Consider the following 23,468-nt stretch of genomic DNA (forward strand, 5'->3'; position numbering starts at 1 on the left):
CATATATAAAGCAAAGTCCTCATACTTGGTTCTTTTTTAAGAGTGTTTTAGCTATTCTGTATCCCTTGTAATTCCATATGAATTTTAGAATCACCTTATCAATTTCTATCAATACAAAGAAGTCAGCTGGGATTCTGACAGGGATTATGTTTAATCTGTAGTTCAGTTTGGGTAATGTTGTCATCTTAACAATAGTAAGTATTCCAGTCCATGAACATAGGATGTTTTCTATTCATTTAGATCTTTAATTTCTTTCAACAGTATTCCATAGTCCTCAGAGTATAAAATCTGCATTCCCTTTGTTAAATTTATTCCTAAGCATTTTATTCTTTTTGGTGCTATTATAAATGGAATTGTTTTCTTAATTTCATTTTTGGCTTGTTCTTTGCAAATGTACAGCAGTACAATTGGTTTTTGTCTGCTGATCATGTATCCTGCAACCTTGCTTAACTTGCTTATTATTTCTAAAAAATTTCTAATGGATTCCTTAGAATTTTCTACATACAAGATCATGTCATCTGCAACATAGAGATAGTTTTACTTCTTCCTTTCCAATCTGAATTCCTTTTATTTCTTTTTCTTTCCTAATGCTTGGGCTAGAAGCTCTAGTATAGTATTGAATTGAAGTGGTGAGAGTGGATATCCTTCTGTTTCTGATCTTAGAGGGAACACATCTAGTTTTCACTATTAAGCGTGATATTATGTATAGGTTTTTCATAGGTGCCTTATATCTGCTTGAGGATGTTCCCTTCTGTTTCTAGTTTGTTGAGTGTTTTTTATCATGAAAGGGTTTTAGATTTTTGTCAAATGCTTTTTCTGTATTTATGGGGATGATCATGTGATTTTTTAAAATTCCATTGATATCGTTTGCATTAATTAATTTTTAGACGTTAAATCAACTTTGTGTTCCTGGGATAAGTCCAACTTGGTCATGGTATATAATTCTTTTTATATGTTCTGGATTCAGTTTGCTGGTATTTTGTTGAGGATATTTGTATCCATGTTTATAAGATACATTGGTCTGTAGTTTCATTTTCTTGTGATGCCTTTGTCTGACTTGTGCTTATTCTTGTCAACATGATTGTTTTCCCTTTTACTTAGCTGATGGCAGCGTTAGCTGCTGTTGGGCCTCCTAATCCACGGGCAGATCCAGAATGCTGCAGTATTCTGCATGGTCTTGTTGCAGCAGTGGAAACCCTTTGTAAAATTACCGAATACCAACATGAGGCTCGTACTCTACTCATGGAGAATGCAGAACGTGTTGGAAATAGAGGACGAATAATTTGCATTACTAATGCAAAAAGGTGAGACATTAATCACAGTAATTCTTTCACTGAGGGAATTTTAATATCCTATTGTAGTTTTTATTTAAAAAAAGCAGGGGCAACATGTTAGCATTTAAGGATATCACATGTGGCCTTTCTAATATCGCAGCTGTGTTTATCCAGTTCTAAAATATCCAGTTCATCTTATTGAAAACTGTTTAGATTGTTATCACATAGGTCGATTTGACTTTTTTTCCTCACTAGTTTTTCATTCAATTGGTTGTTTGGTATTGTGAATGAGCACACTACAGACAGTCCTTATTGAAGTAATTTTAAGTGCCTGTAACAAGATACTACAGCTGAATAGTGTGTTTAATTTTTTCTCTTACTATTTATTTATTTAAGTTGGTTTTATCTTTTTTATGCCATAGTGATAGTCATGTGCGAATGCTTGAGGACTGTGTCCAGGAAACAATTCATGAACATAACAAGCTTGCTGCAAATTCAGATCAGTGAGTATAATCCATAAATGGAATAAATATTCCATTTTTATAGTCATATTTATTTCATTATAATTATTCCAATAATTTTAATGGTAATTGGTACCATTCCCTTGAATTCTCTACTGGCTCTACAAATTAGTCAAAAATGTATGTTCGATCAGAAACTTCTTGTCCCATTTTCCCTTTAAGTTTAAAATTTTACTTTTTGCTCACAGGAAAGGTGAGCAGAAGGATAAAATAACACATGAATTTATAATGCATATTTTTTTGATGGCTTGTTCTCATACTCTGTATTACAAATCTATAAAATGAGCAAATCATTGGTGGCATTATTCAGTATGTACCAAATCAAAACATAACTAATTATATTGTCTGAATTTTTAAAAAAGAAAAAAGCCACTAAAGATATGTTTGGGACAATTGCTGTGAGGAGTCTATATTAGATCGAGCTACTATTAATTTTCTAGTTGGAGTACTGTTATTATCATCAACAAGTAGGATTATTCTCACTAGGAGAAGGAAGCATGCTGAGGTATTTAGGAATGAAGTATCATTTCCTCTGCAACTACTCTCAAATGACTTAGTAAAAAAAAAAAGAATGTACATCTATTTAGGCATTTATAGTGAAAACAAATGTAGCTAACAGCTAATTAGCTAATCTATGTTAAGGTTATATGGGTGTTCATTGAATAGTACTTTCCTTTCAATTTTTCTGTAGGTTTGGAAATTTTAAAATAAGAAGTTGGCTCACAGATATAGAGAACAAACTAGTAGTTACCAGTGGAGAGAGGGAAGGGGAGAGGGGCAAGATAGGGGTAAGGATTAAGAGATACAAACTACCATGTATAAAATAAATAAGCTATAAGGATATATTGTACAACATGGGGAATATAGCCAGTGTTTTATAGTAACTATAAATGGAGTATAACCTTTAAAAATTGTGAATCACTGTCGTATGTCTGAAACTTTTATTATTGTACATCAGCTGTACCTCAATTTAAAAAAAGAAATAAAATGGAGGGGGCAAAAAATAAATAAAAGTTGGGGGTAACTTTTTAGTATTACAAATTCTGTATTCTTGGAAATAACCAATTAGCGGTAATATAATTTGTTCTTGAAAAATAATAGTAAAAGGGAAATTAATACACAATATATTCATTTTCTCTGTGGCAGTTATCTATTGAAAATTATACCAGAGTATAAGAATTTTCTCTTTATTTTATCCTTCGAATACACAAAATGATCATTTTTGCATTTGAATTAAACTCATATAAATTATTTATTAAATGTTCATACAAGTACAGCAGTTAATACAGTCTTTCTGAATATTTAGCTTTTATGTTAACCGTGGTATCTGATTATAGAGACACACTGTTTTAGTATATAAAACTTTTTATAGTTTACCTGCCTGAATTCTTTACGTAGTATATAGTCTTATATTCTAAGTGAAAAGTTTCTCTTTAAGTCTCATGCAGATTCAGAAGTGTGAGCTAGTCTTGATCCATACCTACCCAGTTGGTGAAGACAGCCTTGTATCTGATCGTCCTAAAAAAGAGGTAAGTGCAGAAGTAATGGAAGAAGAGATCACTGTTAATTATTAATAATAAATGCTGAGAAGGTTTAGCATAAGAATGATCAGGTTGCCAACATTTTCTGATACAAAAATATTTAGAGTTTTGAAAGCAACCTGTATGGCAAAGTCCCTAGATTAGTTCTTTATGTTATAATTGTAGATTTTGAAAGTATTTTGTTTTGTTTGCCTGTTGATGTTTATTTTAAATAACTGTGTTCTCAAACCATACACAATTTGTATTGTTCCTCAAATTTCAGTTACTGTAATGGATTTCGATTGCTTTAATGACTTCTTACTCTGTAGAACTGTTTTTCTTCTCATTAGGAAAACAATACACTCTTTAATCAAAATACACTCCTATAACAAAGAAATTAACTTTACCTATCCAGAGGGGTAAAAGACTAATTTCCAACCTTGGTTTTACTTTTCAAATAAATTTGAACAATTTTAAAGGAAGAGATGAGTCTGTTGATTGTTAAATGGATTCACATCACATAATATTCTCCATTGGTGGTCTGTGTTTAGAAATAGAGATATGTGTGTTTGTATAACTATTTTAAATGTGTATGTTCTTATTTTTGTTCTTTTTAGTTAGCATTACTTAATATAAACGTGAAGTATTAACTTAGATAATGTTTTTTTTTATAGCTGATTTCTTTTTTAGGTCATTATCTCTATCATTGTGTTTTATGTGGTTTCCAGTGTAAGCCCATTTTTTGTTAACTTTTTTCTGACTCTTAGTGACATAACATTATATTGGCTTTACTTTGAGATAAGTAAATAATTTACTTACAATAAATACTATTACCCTGGAATGAGTAAAATTTTGTTGCCTTGTTATAAGTAACTTTTGGCTGCCTTATGCATTTCTTGGTGACAAAATATGATGATTGTAGTGATTTTCATTCTTCGTAATAAGTAGTAGTATCTGCAGAGGTTTGTCCTCTCCACAAAATTAATTATTTTTTCTATAGTATTTCTGTGGGACACTTCAAATCAATTTTGCATATAGATAAATAGAAGTAAAAATTATAAATTAAAATATATATTTAAATCAAAGGCTATTCTACGTTAAGTTTCAAGAGGACAGGGATTTTGCCTGTTCACTGCTGTATCCTCCAGTAGCTCACACAGCTCCTGGCAATTTATACAGTAAGTTCTCTTTAATACCTATCATTGAATGAGTGAATGTATAAAAATGTATTACTAAAATAATGATTATGGTTAATTTATGAACCTTTTCCCCCCTAAATTCTCACAAGTAAAAGTACTTAATTTTCATGGGTTGAAGTAAAATATTTAGCACTAAGTTAAAATGTTTAAAGTTTTGTGGGTTTTTTTCATACCTTTCTATAGTTGTCCCCCGTTTTAACCAGCGAAGTTCATAGTGTTCGTGCAGGACGGCATCTTGCTACCAAATTAAATATTTTAGTACAGCAGCATTTCGACTTGGCTTCAACTACTATTACAAATATTCCAATGAAGGTAGGCAGTTCTTTTTCTTGCTGTTTTGAAAGCTCTGCTTTGCTTTTTAAATATTTGATATGTATTATTTATTTTAATGAACCTTAACTTTTTCTTCCCATATCATATTTTCTGTTTTGCTAGCACACATTCAGTGTCTTTGACCAGGTTAGTAAATAATGAAAAGCAACAAGAAAGGATCACAGAACAAAGTGCTGTATTTTTTTTTTCCTAATAAGAACATTCTGTATCAGCTTTTTTGTTTTTAATTTTGTTCTCATTACTTTCATCAAAATATAATTTCTATCTGAAATGATTACTTTTTCTGTGATTCTTTTCCTGACAGTTGTTATTAGATTTTACTCACTTTGTGTGTTCTAGTAGATCTTTTCTTTCTTATATTTTTGTTCTTGCCTACCCAGTATAAAGGTGTTTGTAACTAATAGGTCTAACTAGGGAAAAATAGTTTATAGTTTTAAACAAGTTTATGATTCTAGCTGAAAAACATATGAGTCTTATGATTTTACTAATGGATTTTCTTAGGAATCTGTTACTGTCTTGTCATTTTCATTATGTTATTTAGTTGTCTAAGACCAGCACAATGTCTGGGCCATAGAAAGCTTCAAATGAATTTTTACTGAGGGGAGTTACATTTAATTGTATTGATTATATTTACAAATATAAAGTAGCCAGTATATCTAAAAATTTAAATTAGCTTTCTTATAAGTCCAGTTTCATTTTTTTTGCCATCTGATGAAAACTAAATTGCATGAGAAATGTAATCTTTTCATTATTAATTTCCTCCTTATACCACTGGCTGGCTCTTTAATAGAAATTATAGCCTTAACCAGTAGAACAGTTTAGGTGAGGCAGCAGTGAACAACTAAAATAGCATGATAGACGTATTTTAATATAATTTCATGAGTTATAAGAAAAATACTCTGAGGGTGACAGATACCTTGCTTTTTTAAATTTGACCATATTTGTGTGCTACTGGTGTGACTCCTCAGTCTTTGTCTTTTTCTTGTAAATAGATAATACTGAAGTTTCTATTTACTGTTTAGTGAGGACAAGTTACTAAACTTGTTTATTAGTCTGTATTTGCTATTTTATATAATTGGTGCTTGCTAATTTACTATAGGTATTTAAAGATGCTATTTCCTCCTTCAATCAACTATTTTACATTGAGTAAACTATTTCAATTACATCATATTTGTGTATAAAAAGTATTGGCAGGACAATGCATTCAGAGTAAAAAAATTTCTAAAATTTCTAGATGAACCATCTATGTTAATTCTGACATAACATAATAAAAATCACTACTTTATTACTGATATGTAGCCAGTAGTTTTTTAAAATAGTTTATATTGCTGTGGAAAATTATTGCATCTTTAAATAGATTAATTACTGAGCAAACTATCCCCTTATTATAGCTAATTATTGTTGGGTATATTTGATCTCACTTTAAGCAAAATGAATAATCACTTCGTTGTTTTAAAAACAAAACCAAGTTATTTTAAATTTTGCTTTAAGGAAGAACAACATGCTAACACATCTGCCAATTACGATGTGGAGCTACTTCATCACAAAGATGCACATGTAGATTTTCTGAAAAGTGGTAAGTAAGAGACGTTGGAAAATACTATTTTGTAAGATCTAACATATGAAAGCATACTAACAGCTTTGAGAAGTTCTTGAGTAAATAAACCTGATTGACTTTAGTTCATCCCGTTCCAAACTTACCTGACAATATCACCCATTAATGGCCATGGAACTAGTGTTCTATTGAATTTACTTTGGGAAAGACGAGGCTAATGGAACAAATACAGACATACCTCATTTTATCATGCTTTGCTTTATTGTGCTTCATGGATGTTGCATTCTTTTACAAACTGAATGTTTGTGGCAACCCGGGTTGAACAAATCTTTGGCGACATTTTTTCAATAGCACTTGCTCACTTCATGTCTCTGTGTCACATTTTGGTAATTCTCGCAGTATGTCAAACTTTTTCATTATTTTTGTTATGGTGATCTGTGATCAATGATCTTTGATGTTGCTCTTGTAAATTGTTTTGGGGTTCCACAAACTGTACCCATATAAGACAGAGAACTTATTCCATAAATGTTGTGTGTGTTCTCACTGCTCCACTGACTGGTTATTCCCCATCTCTTTCCCTCTCCTTGGGCCTCCCTATTCCCTGGGACACAACAGTATTGAAATTAGTCCAGTTAATAACCCTACAGTGGCCTCTAAGAAAGGAAGAGCTGCACATCTCTCACTTTATTTTTTTTTTCATGGAAAGGCATTTTATTTTAAATATAGCAGTGTGTACATGTCAATCCCAAATTCCCAATCTATCCCTCCCCCTCTCCCTTCCCCCCTGGTAACCATAAGTTCATTCTCTAAGTCTGTGAGTCTGTTTCTGTTTTGTAAATAAGTTCATTTGTATCATTTTTTTAGATTCCACATATAAGTGATATCATATGATATTCGTTTTTCTCTGTCTCACTTCACTTAGTTTGGTAATCTCCATGTTGCTGCAAATGGCATTATTTCATTCTTTTTAATGGCTGAGTAATATTCCATGGTATATATGTACCACATCTTCTTTATCCCTTCTTCTGTCACTGGACATTTAGGTTGCTTCCATGTCTTGGCTATTGTAAACAGCGCTGCAGTGAACATTGGGGCGCGTTTATCCTTTCGAACCATGGTTTTCTCTGGATATGTGCCCAAGAGTGGAATTGCTGGATCATATGGTAGCTCTATTTTTAGTTCTTTAAGGAACCTGCATACTGTTCTCCATAGTGGCTGTATCAATTTACATTTCTACCAACAGTGCAAGAGGGTTTCCTTTTCTCCACACCCTCTCCAGCATTTATTGTTTGCAGATTTTTTGATGATGGCCATTCTGACCAGTGTGAGGTGATATCTCATTGCAGTTTTGATTTGCATTTTTCTAGTAATTAGTGATGTTGAGCATCTTTTCATATGCCTGTTGGCCAGCTGAAGCTATGTCTTCTTTGGAGAAATGTCTCTAGGTCTTCTGCCCATTTTTTGATTGGGTTGTTTTTTTTTGATATTGAGCTGCATGAGCTGTTTGTAAATTTTGGAGACTAATCCCTTGTTGGGTCGCATTATTTGCAAATATTTTCTCCCATTCTGTTGGTCGTCTTTTCGTTTTGTTTATGGATTCCTTTGCTGTGAAATGTCTCTCACTTTAAATCAAAAGTTAGAAATGATTAAGCTTAGTGAGGATGGCATGTCGAAAAGCCAGGATAGACTGAAAGCGAGGCCTCTTGCACCAAACAGTTAGCCAAGTTGTGAATGCAAAGGAAAAATTCTTGAAGGAAATTAAAAGTGCTACTTCAGTGAATACACAAATGATAAGGGAATGAAACAGCCTTATTGCTGATATGGAGGAAGTTATAGTGGTCTGGGTAGAAGATCAAACCAGCCACAACATTCCCTCAAGCCGAAGCCTCATCCCCAACAAGGCCCTACCTCTCTTCAATTCTGTGAAGGCTGAAAGAGGTGAGGAAGGTACAGAAGAAAAGTTTGAAGCCAGCAGAGGATGGTTCATGAAGTTTAAGGAAAGAAACTGTCTCCATAATATACAAGTGCAAGGTGAAGCAGCAAGTACTGATATAGAAGCTGCAGCAAGTTATCCAGAAGATCTAGGTCAGATAATTCATGAAGGTGACTGCACTAAACAGATTTTCAGTGTAGATGAAACAGGCTTCTATTGGAAGAAGATGTCATCTAGGACTTTGATGGCTAGAGAGGAGAAGTCAGTGCCCGACTTGAAAGGACAGGGTGACACTCTTATTAGGGGCTAATGCAGCTGGTAACTTTAAATTGAAGCCAAAGCTTATTTACCCTTCTGAAAATCCTAGGACCCTTAAGAATTACACTAAATCTACTCCACCTGTGCTCTATCAGTACAACAACAAAGCCTGGATAACAGCACATCTGTTGACAACATGGTTTACTCATTATTTTAAGCCTACAATTTAGCCTACTGCTCAGAAAGAAAGGTTTCTTTCAAAATATTACTGCTCATTGACAGTACACCTGGTCACTCAATAGCTCTGATGGAGACATACAATGAGATTAATGTTGTTTTCTTGCCTGCCAACACAACATCCTTTCCACAGCACATGGATCAAGGAGTCATTTTGACTTTCAGGTCTTACTATTTAAGAAATATATTTCATAAAGCTATACTGCCATAGGTAGTGATTCCTCTGATGGATCTTGGCAAAGAAAGTTGAAAACCTTCTGGAAAGGATTCACCATTCTGGATGCTGTTAAGAACATTTGTTTTTTATGGGAAGAGGTCACAATATCAACGTTAACATGAGTTTGGAAGAAGTTGATTCCAACCCTCTTGGATGACCTTGAGGGTTTAAGACTTCAGTGTTCATTATTATTTTAACATCTGTTTACTCTGAACTCCATTAAGGCAAAAAGTGCTCACTGTTACATCTTCTTATATATTTACCTTATAGATTCCTCATTTTATGTTTCTTCTAATAAATTTATTGGGATTCAGTACAATGAGTTGTGCATTTTAGGTTCCTGAAGCTTTCTACATAACCATGTTATTTTATCATTTAATGGTGTCAGAGGGTAGCAGTTGTAGATTCTTAAAATTTTTTAAAATTTGCTGTTAATTTTTCTAGGAGACTTTCTAAACAAAGATGTTCTCTCAGAGGTATTTTCTCTTATAGACCTTAAACTCTTGGAAATCTTGTCAAACATTTGAAGTTTGTGATTATTTAGTAATGTTATTATTTCTCTAACTTATTTTTAAAGGTGATAACCACTTAAGTGGAAGCAGTAGAGAAGGCTCATTTAAAGAAACAATAACATTAAAGTGGTGCACACCAAGGACAAATAACATTGGTAGGTATTTAAAAATAATTGAAAGAGAAAATAATAATCAAAAGATTCTTTAAGTATTGTGTAGGGATTATTTGTTTCTTTTTGAATTTTTGTTTTTCATTGTTTTAGAGGATCAAGGAACAAGCTTTTGTTTTTGCTTGTTTTTCCTCTTTTAATTGTGGAAATATTTCTTTATATTCTTTCAAATCAGTGTTTTCTTCTATTTCAGAATTACACTATTGCACTGGCGCTTATCGAATTTCACCCGTAGATGTAAATAGTAGACCTTCCTCCTGCCTTACTAATTTTCTTCTAAATGGTAACTTTCATCATTTAATTGTTTTGACTGAGATTATGACAAGTGAAATCATTAGTGAGAATATGTGAAAATGTGAATTCTCAAAAAGCTGTTTTTTTCAATATAGTCTAACCATTTTATTTCCCAAAGCTGTTTTAAATTTATATACTGGTAAATACCCTTTAACAGTTTTACTAATGTTTAAAAGTAAGTTGACTTTGTCTTTCACACTATTGTAGCTAAGTAAATTTACTTAATATATTTTTTAGAATTTTTATTTTAAAAATTTGACATTTAGAGTCTAAGTTAATTTTTTTTGGAAGATAGAATAATATAGACTTGTTTATCTTGCCCTATTGAATTTTAAATTACAAAATATATATGGAATTATTTCTCTTTAAACACTATATCTTTATTATAAATAAACATCTTATTTTCAATAATATACCATATTATTCTTATAGATATGACTTTAAATCCGATGTTTCCTTGTGTAAAAAATTAAAAAAAAAATTATTGAATTCCATTTGCTAAATCTAAATTCTGATGGCTCCTCTGATGATTCTTATAATAACTAGGTTTTGGAACCACTGTTGTAAAGAGTTACTCTGCCTTTATCATAAGGTTAATTTCATTGTTATATTAAGCACAGTTTGATTATCAGATTGTGTAATGTTCAGATTAAATAACATTTGGTCATGTAAAGTAGCAAGTAGTTAAAATAACAGTGCCAATAAGGAGGTATTGTAGAAGTGAATTGAGACTTGCTTTCTGCCCCAAATGGTTTGTAGCTTTGATAACCTAAGGGTTATATAAGAGTTGTCCCACTTTTCTTCTTGATGTCCGGGAGAAAAATTTTGTATGAACTTGTAATTGAATGAATAATATAACCAAACATTATACCAGAGACCACTGTACTTACTTTGGAAAACTGTGTAACTGTGTAAGCTTGGAGAAGCAAAGAGAAAGCTAAGGCTAGAACGCAGATTTTTAGGACTTGATATGCAGATACACTCAATTAGCAATGCTGGTTAAAATATGAAGAGCAACAAATAAAATGAAAAATCTAGACATAAATCTTAAGGGAAGAACTAAGAGCCCTTGGGATTTCATTACTGATAGAGTAATCTTGTTTTTGACAGGTCGTTCTGTTTTATTGGAACAACCACGAAAGTCAGGTTCCAAAGTCATTAGTCATATGCTTAGTAGCCATGGAGGAGAGATTTTTTTGCACGTCCTTAGCAGTTCTCGATCCATTCTAGAAGATCCGCCTTCAATTAGTGAAGGGTGTGGAGGAAGAGTTACAGACTACCGGATTACAGTAAGACTCTAATATCTATAAATTTTGAGTCTGTCATTCAGCAAGTACATAGAGTACCTATTATATGCTAAGATCTGTGCCAAAAAGTTTAGAGAAGTTGGTTTTTTATTATTGTTTTAATTAGGTGAATTTCCTGCAGTACTTGCTCAAAAGAGCTGTTTATCACTATGTTGTCTTCCTTACATACTCGGTGTATGCTAAGAAGTATCTGAATAGCATTGACACACACTGGAATTATAGGCGAGAATGGAAGTTGATTCGAACTAATATTTTAGGTGGAATTTTATTTCTAGTAACTTAAGTGCCAAGCATAAACATTTGAAAGTTTGGATTCTGCTACTTTGAAATAACACTATAAATTTTTATATGATTGAGAGGTGCATACAAGGAAATTTTATCCATTTTTAGTAGAAATTGTATTGTTCTAATTTGAAATTTTCACTCTTCCACCCCTCTTTGATATTTCATGGCTGTCTACTTTTTAAGGTGTTTATAAAAATTAAATGTGAATGATGTATATGAATATACTTTGTAAACCACAAAGTGTTTTGTACTGTAATTGTTTTTGATTAGGCTTTTCATTTTTATTTTTACATAATTTTTTAAATAAGGAGAAAGCTAGTAAGTGTTCATTGTAGAAAATGTAGATTCTTTTTATAAAAAAAGCGAAAACAAAGACTATCAATTACCTGTAATTCCATCATTCAAAGATAACCACTGTTAACATTTTGATGTTGTATTAAGGTAATTTTTAAGTAAGCAAAATGGTATTCTAGTGTGATGAACTTATTCTTTTATCTGCATATAATAGAAAAGAGTTAAATTATAGAAGTGAAGAAAAATGAGTGTTTTTAAGAAGTGGAAAGAACCATGAATGTATTAATGTTTGAAGCTTTCTTCATCTCTGTTAAATAAAGGCTGATAGGTTTCATGTTCAAAAAGAAAGGAAGAAATTAGTGTGTGGAGGGCGGGCTGTCAGAGAAAATGCTTTGTTGCATATCACAGGACAGAAGACCTCAGGGGAACAGACTGTTACATGTAATCCGTACTGAAACATTAGAAAATAGTTTCTAATTTTATCTTATTTGGTTATCATTAGGATTTTGGTGAATTTATGAGGGAAAACAGATTAACTCCTTTTCTAGACCCCAGATATAAAATCGATGGAAGTCTTGAGATCCCTTTGGAACGAGCAAAAGATCAGTTAGAAAAACACACCCGTTACTGGCCTATGATTATTTCACAGACCACCATCTTTAACATGCAAGCGGTAAGTGTTAAATAGTTTCAGTTTTTCTTCTAGATTAGTTATATATTCTTTACAAATAACATTTATCAAGCAAAGAATGAAATATAAGAGTTTGCTACAGTTAAAGAATTAGTAATAGAAAATGGAAGTGATGGTTATAGATTAGCTCTCCATGGTGATGTTTAAAATCAATTCAAGTACTGTCTAGATGCTTCAATACTTATTTTTCAGACAGATTTTCTTTTTCTTTCTTTCTTTCTTTTTTTTTTTTAAATCTAACAGGTAGTTCCATTAGCCAGTGTTATTGTGAAAGAATCTTTGACAGAAGAAGATGTGTTAAACTGTCAAAAAACAATATACAACTTAGTTGATATGGAAAGAAAAAATGATCCTCTACCTATTTCCACAGTTGGTACAAGAGGAAAAGGCCCTAAAAGGTAGGGTTTTTTTCTTTCTTTCTCGTATATAACATTTTCTTGATGCTTACTGTTTTTTTGAGCTAACTTATTCCCTATGTAAATTATATGTTTGGGAGTGTGTATATACACATACATATGATTAAGATGAAATGATATAAAATAGCAGAATTAGATACATTATCACTTAGAATTGCACCATTGGAAGAGAAAGGAAACCCATGTTTAATTATTTCTTTTAACTTTATCAGTAACAGGTGACACTTGGATATTATTTAAAGAGTATTTTGTAAGAACATTATTTTAAATCTTTACTTTTAGAGATGAACAGTACCGTATCATGTGGAATGAATTAGAAACGCTTGTCAGAGCCCATATCAACAACTCGGAGAAACATCAAAGAGTCTTGGAATGTCTAATGGCATGCAGGAGCAAACCCCCAGAAGAAGAAGAACGAAAGAAACGAGGAAGAAAAAGGGAGGACAAAGAGGACAAGTCAGAGAAAGCAGTGAAAGATTATGAACAGGAGAAATCTTGGCAAGATTCAGAGAGGTGATTTCTTAATTAAATTAACATAGCACTGTGGTGCCTTTTGGCATAATCCATTCTACATGTAGCACATTTGAACATTCAGACCTTATTTATTAGTACTTCATTTAATATGTGTTTATTGTATTTTATAACTATTATTTTATCATTCTTCATGTCTGGAAGGTCTTTCTTGGGCTTAAAGAGGTATGATTTTTTTTTACTATTGGGGCAAAGATAGTGTTTAATTTTTTTCCTAATTAACTTCTGAAAGTCATAATACATGACTTTTGGTATCAGTAGTTGCTTTTATGTGTTATGAACATCAAAGGCATAGTTTTATTTCTTTATTCAGTGAATACTTATTAAATGCCTATGATGTGCCAGGCATTTGGCATACGATCCCTGCCCTGGAAGAATGTACAGTGTTGTGTAGAGGTAGGCAAGTAAATGAGCGATTTACAGCAAAGTGTGGAAGATGCTATTATAAAAATAGGCATAGGAAACCCTTGAAAGCATGAAAAATCATAGTCCTATTCTGAAAACCTTCCTCAATAGTACACTCTTTTCCTCAGTTCCTGATTTATATAGTGATGTCCGGGTTAAATTTGGAAAAAAAACGTTAAAAGTAATAAAGGTCTATAAATAAAAATATCATGACATATTATCAGTAGTTGGCTTTATCTTCTTTATCTTCTTTCTACCTCCTTGCCAGAAATCAGGCAGAGAACCAGGTAACTATTACAATGGCAATGTAGTCAGTCCTTAAAAACAGAACTTACTATGGAAAATTTGAAACTTAATCCAAGAGTAGAATAAAGAGTTACCTATTATCTACTTTTAAAAGTTAATCAATTCATGGCAGATCTCATTTCATATATATTCACATCCATTCCCCTCACCACTACCACCCTCCAACTCCCCCACCCGAATAGTTTGAAGCTAATTCTGGAAAGTGTATTATTTCATTCATAAGTAAGTAAGACACTTTTATTCCCTTTGGCCTTAGAAGTTCACTTCTTCCTTAGTGCTGCTGAGTTTCTGAAACAGAATTGTCTTGTTTTAAGAAGAGGGGGGAATGAATATTCTCATTCAGATCCCACTTATCTTCAAGTATATGAAATTCAAAATAAGCTTGGAGTTAAGTTCCTACCTTAAGGAACATAAGTACATTTCCACAGTACATAAACTTGGGAACAAATGCTAGTAGATGTCTGAATCTTATTTGTAATTTGAAATAGTATTTTGTCTATATCTTTAGAAATTAAAATTGTGAAGTATCTTCCAAGATCACTTCATTTGTTTTTTTTTTGAATTTTACTTTATTTTTTATACAGCAGGTTCTTATTAATTACCTAATAGTTTAGTGTATATATGTCAATCCCAATCTCCCAATTCATCACACCACCAACACCCCCCTGCCACTTTCCCCCCTTGGTGTCCATACATTTGTTCTCTGCATCTGTGTCTCAATTTCTGCCCTGCAAACCAGTTCATCTGTACCATTTATCTAGATTCCACATATATGCATTAATATATGATATTTGTTTTTCTCTTTCTGACTTACTTCACTCTGTATGACAGTCTCTAGATCCATCCACATCTCTACAAATTTCGTTCCTTTTATGACTAATATTCCATTGTATATATGTACCACATCTTTATCCATTCCTTTGTCATTGGACATTTAGGTTGCTTCCATGACCTGGCTATTGTAAATAGTGCTGTAATGAACATTGGGGTGCATGTGTCTTTTTGAATTATGGTTTTCTCTGGATATATACCCAGTAGTGGGATTGCGGGGTTGTATGGTAGTTCTACTTTTAGTTTTTTAAGGAACCTCTATACTGTTCTCCATAGTGGCTGTATCAATTTACATTCCCACCAACAGTGCAGGAGGGTTCCCTTATCTCCACACCCTCTCCAACATTTGTTGTTTGTAGATTTTCTGATGATGCCCATTCTAACTGGTGTGAGGTGATACCGCATTGTAGTTTTGATTTGCATTTCTCTAATAATTAGTGATGTTGAGCAGCTTTTCATGTGCTTCTTGGCCATCTATATGTCTTCTTTGGAGAAATGTCTATTTAGGTCTTCTGCCCATTTTTGGATTGGGTTTTTTGTTTTTTTAATATTGAGCTGCATGAGCTATTTATATATTTTGTAGATTAATCCTTTGTCTCTTGATTCATTTGTAAATATTTTCTCCATTCTGAGGGTTGTCTTTTCATCTTGTTTGTAGTTTGCTTTGCAAAAGCTTTGAAGTTTCATTAGGTCCCATTTGTTTATTTTTGTTTTTATTTCCATTACTCTAGAAGGTGGATCAAAAAAGATCTTGCTATGGTTTATGTCAAAGAGTGTTCTTCCTATGTTTTCCTTTAAGAGTTTTATAGTGTCCAGTCTTATATTTAGGTTTCTAATCCATTTTGAGTTCATTTTTGTGTATGGTGTTAGGGAGTGTTCTAATTTCATTCTTTTACATGTAGCTGTCCAGTTTCCCCAGCACCACTTATTGAAGAGACTGTCTTTTCTCCATTGTATATCCTTGCCTCTTTTGTCATAGATTAGTTGACCATAGGTGCATGGGTTTATCTCTGGGCTTTCTATCCTGTTCCATTGATCTATATTTCTGTTTTTGTGCCAGTACCATATTGTCTTGATTACTGTAGCTTTGTAGTATAGTCTGAAGTCAGGGAGTCTGATTCCTCCAGCTCTGTTTTTTTCCATCAATACTGCTTTGACTATCCGGGGTCTTTTGTGTCTCCATACAAATTTTAAGATTTTTTGTTCTAGTTCTGTAAAAAATGCCATTGGTAATTTGATAGGGATTGCATTGAATCTGCAGATTGCTTTGGGTAGTATAGTCATTTTCACAATATAGATTCTTCCAATCCAAGAACATGGTATATCTCTCCATCTGTTTGTATCATCTTTAATTTCTTTCATCAGTGTCTTACAGTCTTCTGCATATAGGTCTTTTGTCTCCCTAGGTAGGTTTATTCCTAGGTATTTTATTCTTTTTGTTGCAACAGAGATCACATTATTTCTGACCTTTAAAATTTTACCTTTATAAATTCTTCTTCATTTTCTTTTATAATTTTAGCCCCTTTTTACAGCTGACTACGTTACTGAATTACTGCATTATAGGGAGGAAAAGGGAAACTTGTGTTTAAATTTGTTAACTTCTCTTACCTGATTTTAAATTGAGGTATAGCTTCTGATTTGTTCCTAGGCTTATGTTGTGAGAGCCAGGTATCTTTTATTGATTGGTATGTAAAGTCTAGTTAAATTATTGAACCATTCAGATTTCTAAGAATTTAAACTTTTTAAGTTTTTATTATTTGTCTCTCTCAAAGATTAAAAGGAATCTTAGAACGTGGAAAAGAAGAGTTGGCTGAAGCTGAGATTATCAAAGATTCACCTGATTCCCCAGAACCTCCAAATAAAAAGCCTCTTGTTGAGACGGATGAAACTCCACCAGTAGAAAAATCAAAAGGTAAGGTAGAACTGCGGTAACTATGTTTGTAAAAAGTTTTCCAGTTTAGTTCTGTTGTACAGTATCCTTTTATGTTGTGTGTGAGGAAGAGCTACTCACTGCTCCTGATGTTGTTTAGGAGACCCTTTGTTCACAGCCTTGGAAAATATAGGCAGTAAATACATTTGTCAGCTTTTTTTTCTTTTAATTTATTTTTGGCTGCGTTGGGTCTTCGTTGCTGTGCATGGGCTTTCTCTAGTTGCGGTGAGCGGGGGCCGCTCTTCGTTGAAGTGTGCAGGCTTCCCATTGCAGTGTCTTCTCTTGTTGTGGAGCATGGGCTCTAGGTGCGTGGGCCTCAGCAGTTGTGGCACACAGGCTCAGTAGTTGTTGCTCCCGGGCTTTAGAGCGCAGGCTCAGTGGTTGTGGCACATGGGCTTAGTTGCTCCGCGGCATGTGGGATCTTCCCAGACCAGGGCTTGAACCCATGTCCCCTGCATTGGCAGGCAGATTCTTAGCCACTGTGCCACCAGGGGAGTCCCATTTGTCAGTTTTAAAGGAAACATAGTGTCATAGCTTTATTAATGAAGCCTTTGGAAGATAAACACTTTTACTATAAAGTCTGTGGTTTAAGAAATTTTAATTACATAAACTTGAATCTGTGTATGTTCCTAACACTATACTAAGTGCTAGGTTATTGAGGACAGACTCTTTTCTCTAAGCTGTTACTGAACTTAGGGAAGGATCTACTATCCCCATTTATTGATAAATTAAAATGTCTTGTGAATGGGTTTCAGTAAAGGTATTACAAACAATATTTTTATTGTAATGCCTTTTATGTCTTACTTATATGCTGAAAAGCTGAATTTCCTCTTGAGGAATTCTAGCAGTCAAAGATAGGATTCGGGTTTGGGAGTGCCTGAAATCACCGCAGGCTTCAGTTACCTTGAAGGTAAACTAAATTCAGTTCTTTCAGGGTAAATGGGAAATGGTATGACAAAGGACTGAGTTCTTACCACTGTGCCTTTACATAAGACCTCAGAGCTAGTTACAATTATTGGCAGCTCATCCTAGGGAGAAGGTGGGATTGTTTGTTTTTTTATATACTATTGTTGTAGTATATATTGTAATACATGTTAATATTGTCCAGTTCACTGATTTCTTTGAAATTAGAGGTAAGATCTTATCATATTTGTCTTTTAGGCATTTGCCCAGGGTACCTGGAAAATAGTGGGATTTAAATAAATGTCTATTGGTAAATTATTCTATTACTCACATGCCACTGCTGATTAGGATGATGTTAATTTAGGTTTAATCTAAGCAATGCTTCAACACTGTTTGGAAAATAGAACTCTAAAAATTATTATTTATAGTAGCAAAAAGTTGCAAGCAACTGAAACATGAATTAGCAAGAGAATGACTTAAATGATGGTGTGTCCATAGGGTGGAATTTATAAAGCCCCAGAATAACTATTTTCACAAATACCCACTCTTTCCTCTTGCTAATGTATATCATTCCGATTTTAACTTAAGTAACTACTTTTTCAGAAAAGACTTCCCTGAGGACTTCCTTTCACAATTAAGTCAGGTACTTCTTTGTGTTTCCATTGCATCCCATGATTAATACTATGGTAGCACTTAAGAGTACTGCATTGACATTATTGATTGATATGTTGCCTCTACTATTCGGCTGAAACATTTCAAAGGCAGGGGCTTTTAAAAATTTACTGTTGTAAATTTTCATTACCACCCACTACAGTCCCTGGTTCATAGTAGAAGTTCAATTACTATTTGTTAAATGAAAAAATTAATGAATTAATGTATAATAAGTTAAATTTAAAATGCAGGTTACACAGCCATATATACCATGATGTCCACTTTGTTTTAAAAGGAATTTTTATACACATATGCACTAGAGCGTGTCACTTAGATGAAATATCAACTATAATTCAATTAACTAGATCCCTGAAGCTTTTCACCCTGGAAACACTATATAGAGTGGCCTGTATGAGAAGTAACTTGATTGCAAATCACTGCCTGCCCTTGTAACTTTTCATTCAAGACTGGTATTTTTGTTTCTTTTTTCATTCTATTTTACAACCTAAGTCATATGTCTCTCCTGATCAGCAATTTGGTATGGGTCTTTTATTGTACCTCTGTTTCATCTGCTTTGGAAAATAACTTCCTAGGACTCTCCAAAGTGAATTTTGTGCTTGCTGTGTAGTCTGCATGGAAGATTGGGCTATTCCAAACATGCCCTATAGATGTGGTGAAAGTCTGTTCACCTCTCTTTGTGTAATGCAATAATAGAAAAACCAAAATGTAATTTTATTGCTATAGATTGGCGTTAAAAAAAATATGTATAGTTGTTAGAGCAGTAGTATTATGGGTGATTTATCCCCTCTTTATATGTTTTGCTGTTTTCTACATTTTATCTAATGAATATGTATTAGTTTTATAATAAGAAAAAATGTTTCTAATTTTGTTATTATGGAAAATTTATATGCAGTAATATAAACTCTCTCTGGTGCACAGTCTGTGAGTTTAGACCTTGTATACAGTTGTGTAACAGCCCCTACCACAGTCAGATATAGAACAGTTGTGCTCGTCCTACACTGCCCTGCCCCCAATCCCTCATAACCATGGATGTGTCTTTTTCCCTCTATGATTGTGCCTTTCTCAGAATGTCATATAAATAAAATCATAGAGTGTGCTGCCTTTTGAGGTTGGCTAATTTCATAGAACATAATGCATTTGTGATCCATCTGTGTTGTGTGTTTATCATTAGTTTTTTTTTTTTTATTCCACTGTACATGACTGACTTTATTAGAAAGTGCCAACTCACTTTTCCAAGTGGCTGTGCATGTGCATTCCCACCAGCAGTTAGTGAGAGTTCTGGTTGTTCTGCACCCTTGAAAGCACTTGGTATTGTCGTGATTTTTTTTTCTCTCCTAATAAGTATGTAGTAGTATTTCCTTGTGGTTTTAATTTATATTTTCTCTCATGACTAATGATGGCGAGTGTCATTTCATTTGCTTATTTGCCAACTGTATATCTTCTTTGATGAAGGTCCATTCAGATATTTTGCTCATTTTTAAATTGGGTTGTTTGCGGGGGGGGTTTATTGTTGAATTTTGAGAATTTTAAATTTATTCTGGGTACAAATCTTATGTTGGATATGTGATTTGCAAATGTTTTCTCCAAGTCTGTGGATTGTCCCTCTCCTGAGAGCGACTTTTGCAGAGCAGAAGTTTCTAATTTTGATGAAGTTCAATGTATAAATTTTTTTCTTTTATGGTGTGCTTTTGGTGTTATATGTGAGAAATCTTTGCTAACCCAAAGTCACAAAGATTTATTTCTATGTTTTCTTTTAGGAGTGCTATAATTTTATTTATTTATCTATCTATTTATTTATTTATTTTTATTGAAGTATAGTTGATGTACAATATTATATGTTACAGATGTACAGTATAGTGGTTCACAATTTTTAAATGTTATGCTCCATTTATAGTTATTATAAAATATTAGCTGTATTCCCAGTGTTGTACAATATATCCTTGTAGCTAATTTTATGCATAATAGTTTATACCTCTTAACCCCCTCCCCCCTTCCCTCCTCCCACTGGTAACCCTTCCCCCTTTCTTCTCCCCACTGGTAATTACTAGTTTGTTTTCTCTATCTGTGAGTCTGCTTCTTTTTTGTTATATTCACTAGTTTGTTGTATTTTTGAGATTCCACATATAAGTGATATCATACAGCATTTGTCTTTCTCCATCTGACTTCTTTCACTTAGCATAATACCCTCCAAGTCCATCTGTGTTGTGGCATCTGGCAAAATTTCATTCCTTTTTGTGGCTGAGTAGTCTCCCATTGTATATATGTGTATATATGTATACATACATACACACACACACACACACACACCCCACATCTTTATTCATCTGTTGATGGACAGGTTGCTTCCATATTTTGACAATTGTAAATAATGTTGCTATGAACATTGGGGTGCATGTATCTTTTTGAATTAGTGTTTTTGGGGTTTTTTTGGATATATACCCAGGAGTGGAATTGCTGGGTCATATGGTAGTTCTATTTTTAGTTTTTTGAGAAACCTCCATACTGTTTTCCACAGTGGATGCACCAATTTACATTCCCACCAACAGTGCACAAGGGTTCCCTTTTCTCCATATCCTTGCCAGCGTTTGTTATCTGTGTTCTTTTTGACAGTAGCTATTCTCACAGGTGTGAGGTGATATCTCACTGTGGTTTTGATTTTCATTTCCCTGATTATTACTGATTTGAGCATCTTTTCATGTGCCTGTTGGCCATCTGCATTTCCTCTTTGGAAAAATGCCTATTCGGGTCTTTTGCCCATTTTTAAATCAAGTTGTTTGTTTGTTTGTTTTGATGTTGAGTTGTAAGGGCTGCTTTTATATTTTGGATGTTAACCCCTTATCAGTCATATCATTTGCAAATATTTTATCCCATTTGGTAGGTTGTGTTTTTGTTTTGTTGATGGTTTCATTTGCTGTGCAAAAGCTTCTAAGTTTAATTAGGTTCCATTTGTTTACTTTTGCTTTAGGAATCAGATCAGAAAAAAATAATTGCTATGATTTATGTCAAAGAGTATTCTACCTATGTTTTCCTCTAGGAGTTTTATGGTTAATGGTCTTACATTTAGGTCTTTAATCCATTTTGAGTTTATTTTTGTATATGGTGTTAGAGAATGTTTTTTGCCTTTTCTGTTGTGCAGAAAAGAGTTAACTATAGCAGGCCTGGGGCTATTATCATTAGAAAAGCCTGCTTTCAAGTTTGGCCCTTGGCTGACATCTGGGAATATGGCTTTTGAAGCATTCCCCAAATGATAAAGTTATTTTGCCTTATATCTGAACTGAACACCTGCTTTCCTTCTGGGAGTCTGGAATTTTGGTAGTTGTAGTTAGGCAGGGAATGCCTACGTGACCAGCCCCCAGAAAAACCTTGAACTCTGGAATCTTAAATGTGCTTTTCTGGCAGAAATATTGTACACACATCGCTGCATTTTTGCTGCTGGAGGGAGTTTGTACTCTTGTGTGAACCTTCATGGGAGGGAGAGAGCATGGAAAGCCTGCAAATGGATTCCACTAGTCTTTTTTTTTTTTTTTTAAACATCTTTATTGGGGTATAATTGCTTTACAATGGTTGTTAATTTCTGCTTTATAACAAAGTGAATCAGTTATACATATACATATGTTCCCATATGTCTTCCCTCTTGCGTCTCCCTCCTTCCCACTCTCCCTATCCCACCCCTCCCGGCTGTCACAAAGCACCGAGCTAATATCCTGTGCCTTGCGGCTGCTTCCCCCCAGCTATCTACCTTACTACGTTTGTTAGTGTGCATATGTCCATGACTCTCTCTCCCACTAGTCTTTTGACTACTGTGCCTTTTCCCCACACTGGTTTGGCTATGTGTCCTTACTGTACTGTTGTAATGATTCCTAGCTGTGACTGTAACTTTATGTTTAGTCATTTGAGTCCTTCCAGCAAATCATTGAACCTCTAGTAGTTAGTCTTGGGGACCCCTAAACACATACAAATTTTAGAATAAAGGGAAGATGATATTGCTTAAATTATATAAAGTGAAGAGTAGACTAAGGGGTAAATTTGTTAAGTTTGTAAATTTTGAAGTAATGAATTATTCTACCTTTGTTCTCTTTCAAATATTACACCAGGGCCAGTGTCCTTATTATCCTTATGGAGTAATAGAATCAATACTGCCAATTCCAGAAAACATCAGGAATTTGCTGGACGTTTGAACTCTGTTAATAACAGAGCTGAGTTATATCAACATCTTAAAGAGGAAAATGGGTTTGTATTCATTATTGTAGAAATTAGTTTTGTTAATTGCCTTATGGTAAGTTTAGAAAAACAAATGCTTGTTTGTTGTGGTCAGCAATTTTTTTATTACTTATAACTTTTATCTTATTACTTATAATATTATGGACTCATACATGTTACTTATGAGGAGAAAAAAAAATTACCTTCTTTGATTCGTGGTACTTGTAAAAGACCTGATATTATTGATTGTAACCATGAATGTTCATTAAACATCATAGAGGGAAAAATTGTAGAGAAAACATAGTATGCAACACTGACTCTTGTATAAAATAACAAGGGAGAAAATATTTTCCTAGTAAGTAATACAGTATTAGGAATATTGATTTTAATTGAATAAATCTAAAATCTAAAAATAATTGAAGATTTATTAGAATAAATCTAAAATAATTTAAATGGTTATTTTAATCTTTTTTGGAAGAAATTCTCTTAAAAATGTATTGATAAAGGAATTTCTTTAGTGGAAGAGGAAATAAATCCTTGTCAAAATGGAAGAGATTTTTTTCCTTAGTTTTGCTTGGAGCAGTATAGTGGAAAAAAACCAGGGGCCTTTGAAATGAAAGCTTGGGGAAGTCATGTAATCTCTCTGGGCCTGCCTCAATTTTCACTCATTTGCA

At 33.4% G+C, this 23,468-nt stretch overlaps 1 protein-coding gene across 1 annotated transcript in view; it reads left to right on the plus strand.

Annotated features, from left to right (window-relative positions):
- The window catches only part of INTS13 (integrator complex subunit 13), a 32,393-nt gene that overhangs the window by 8,411 nt on the left and 514 nt on the right, over positions 1-23,468 (plus strand). Inside the window, exons 4-16 of the mRNA XM_065887092.1 lie at positions 1,102-1,304; positions 1,697-1,777; positions 3,234-3,324; positions 4,698-4,826; positions 6,339-6,423; positions 9,625-9,714; positions 9,923-10,012; positions 11,134-11,312; positions 12,412-12,582; positions 12,844-12,998; positions 13,299-13,529; positions 16,862-17,001; positions 22,689-22,824. Coding sequence (XP_065743164.1) covers positions 1,102-1,304; positions 1,697-1,777; positions 3,234-3,324; positions 4,698-4,826; positions 6,339-6,423; positions 9,625-9,714; positions 9,923-10,012; positions 11,134-11,312; positions 12,412-12,582; positions 12,844-12,998; positions 13,299-13,529; positions 16,862-17,001; positions 22,689-22,824 — 1,781 coding nt within the window. The remainder of the gene's footprint in view (positions 1-1,101; positions 1,305-1,696; positions 1,778-3,233; positions 3,325-4,697; positions 4,827-6,338; positions 6,424-9,624; positions 9,715-9,922; positions 10,013-11,133; positions 11,313-12,411; positions 12,583-12,843; positions 12,999-13,298; positions 13,530-16,861; positions 17,002-22,688; positions 22,825-23,468) is intronic.

Source organism: Phocoena phocoena, chromosome 11 (genome assembly GCF_963924675.1).
Source record: "Phocoena phocoena chromosome 11, mPhoPho1.1, whole genome shotgun sequence".
Lineage (NCBI taxonomy): Eukaryota > Metazoa > Chordata > Mammalia > Artiodactyla > Phocoenidae > Phocoena > Phocoena phocoena.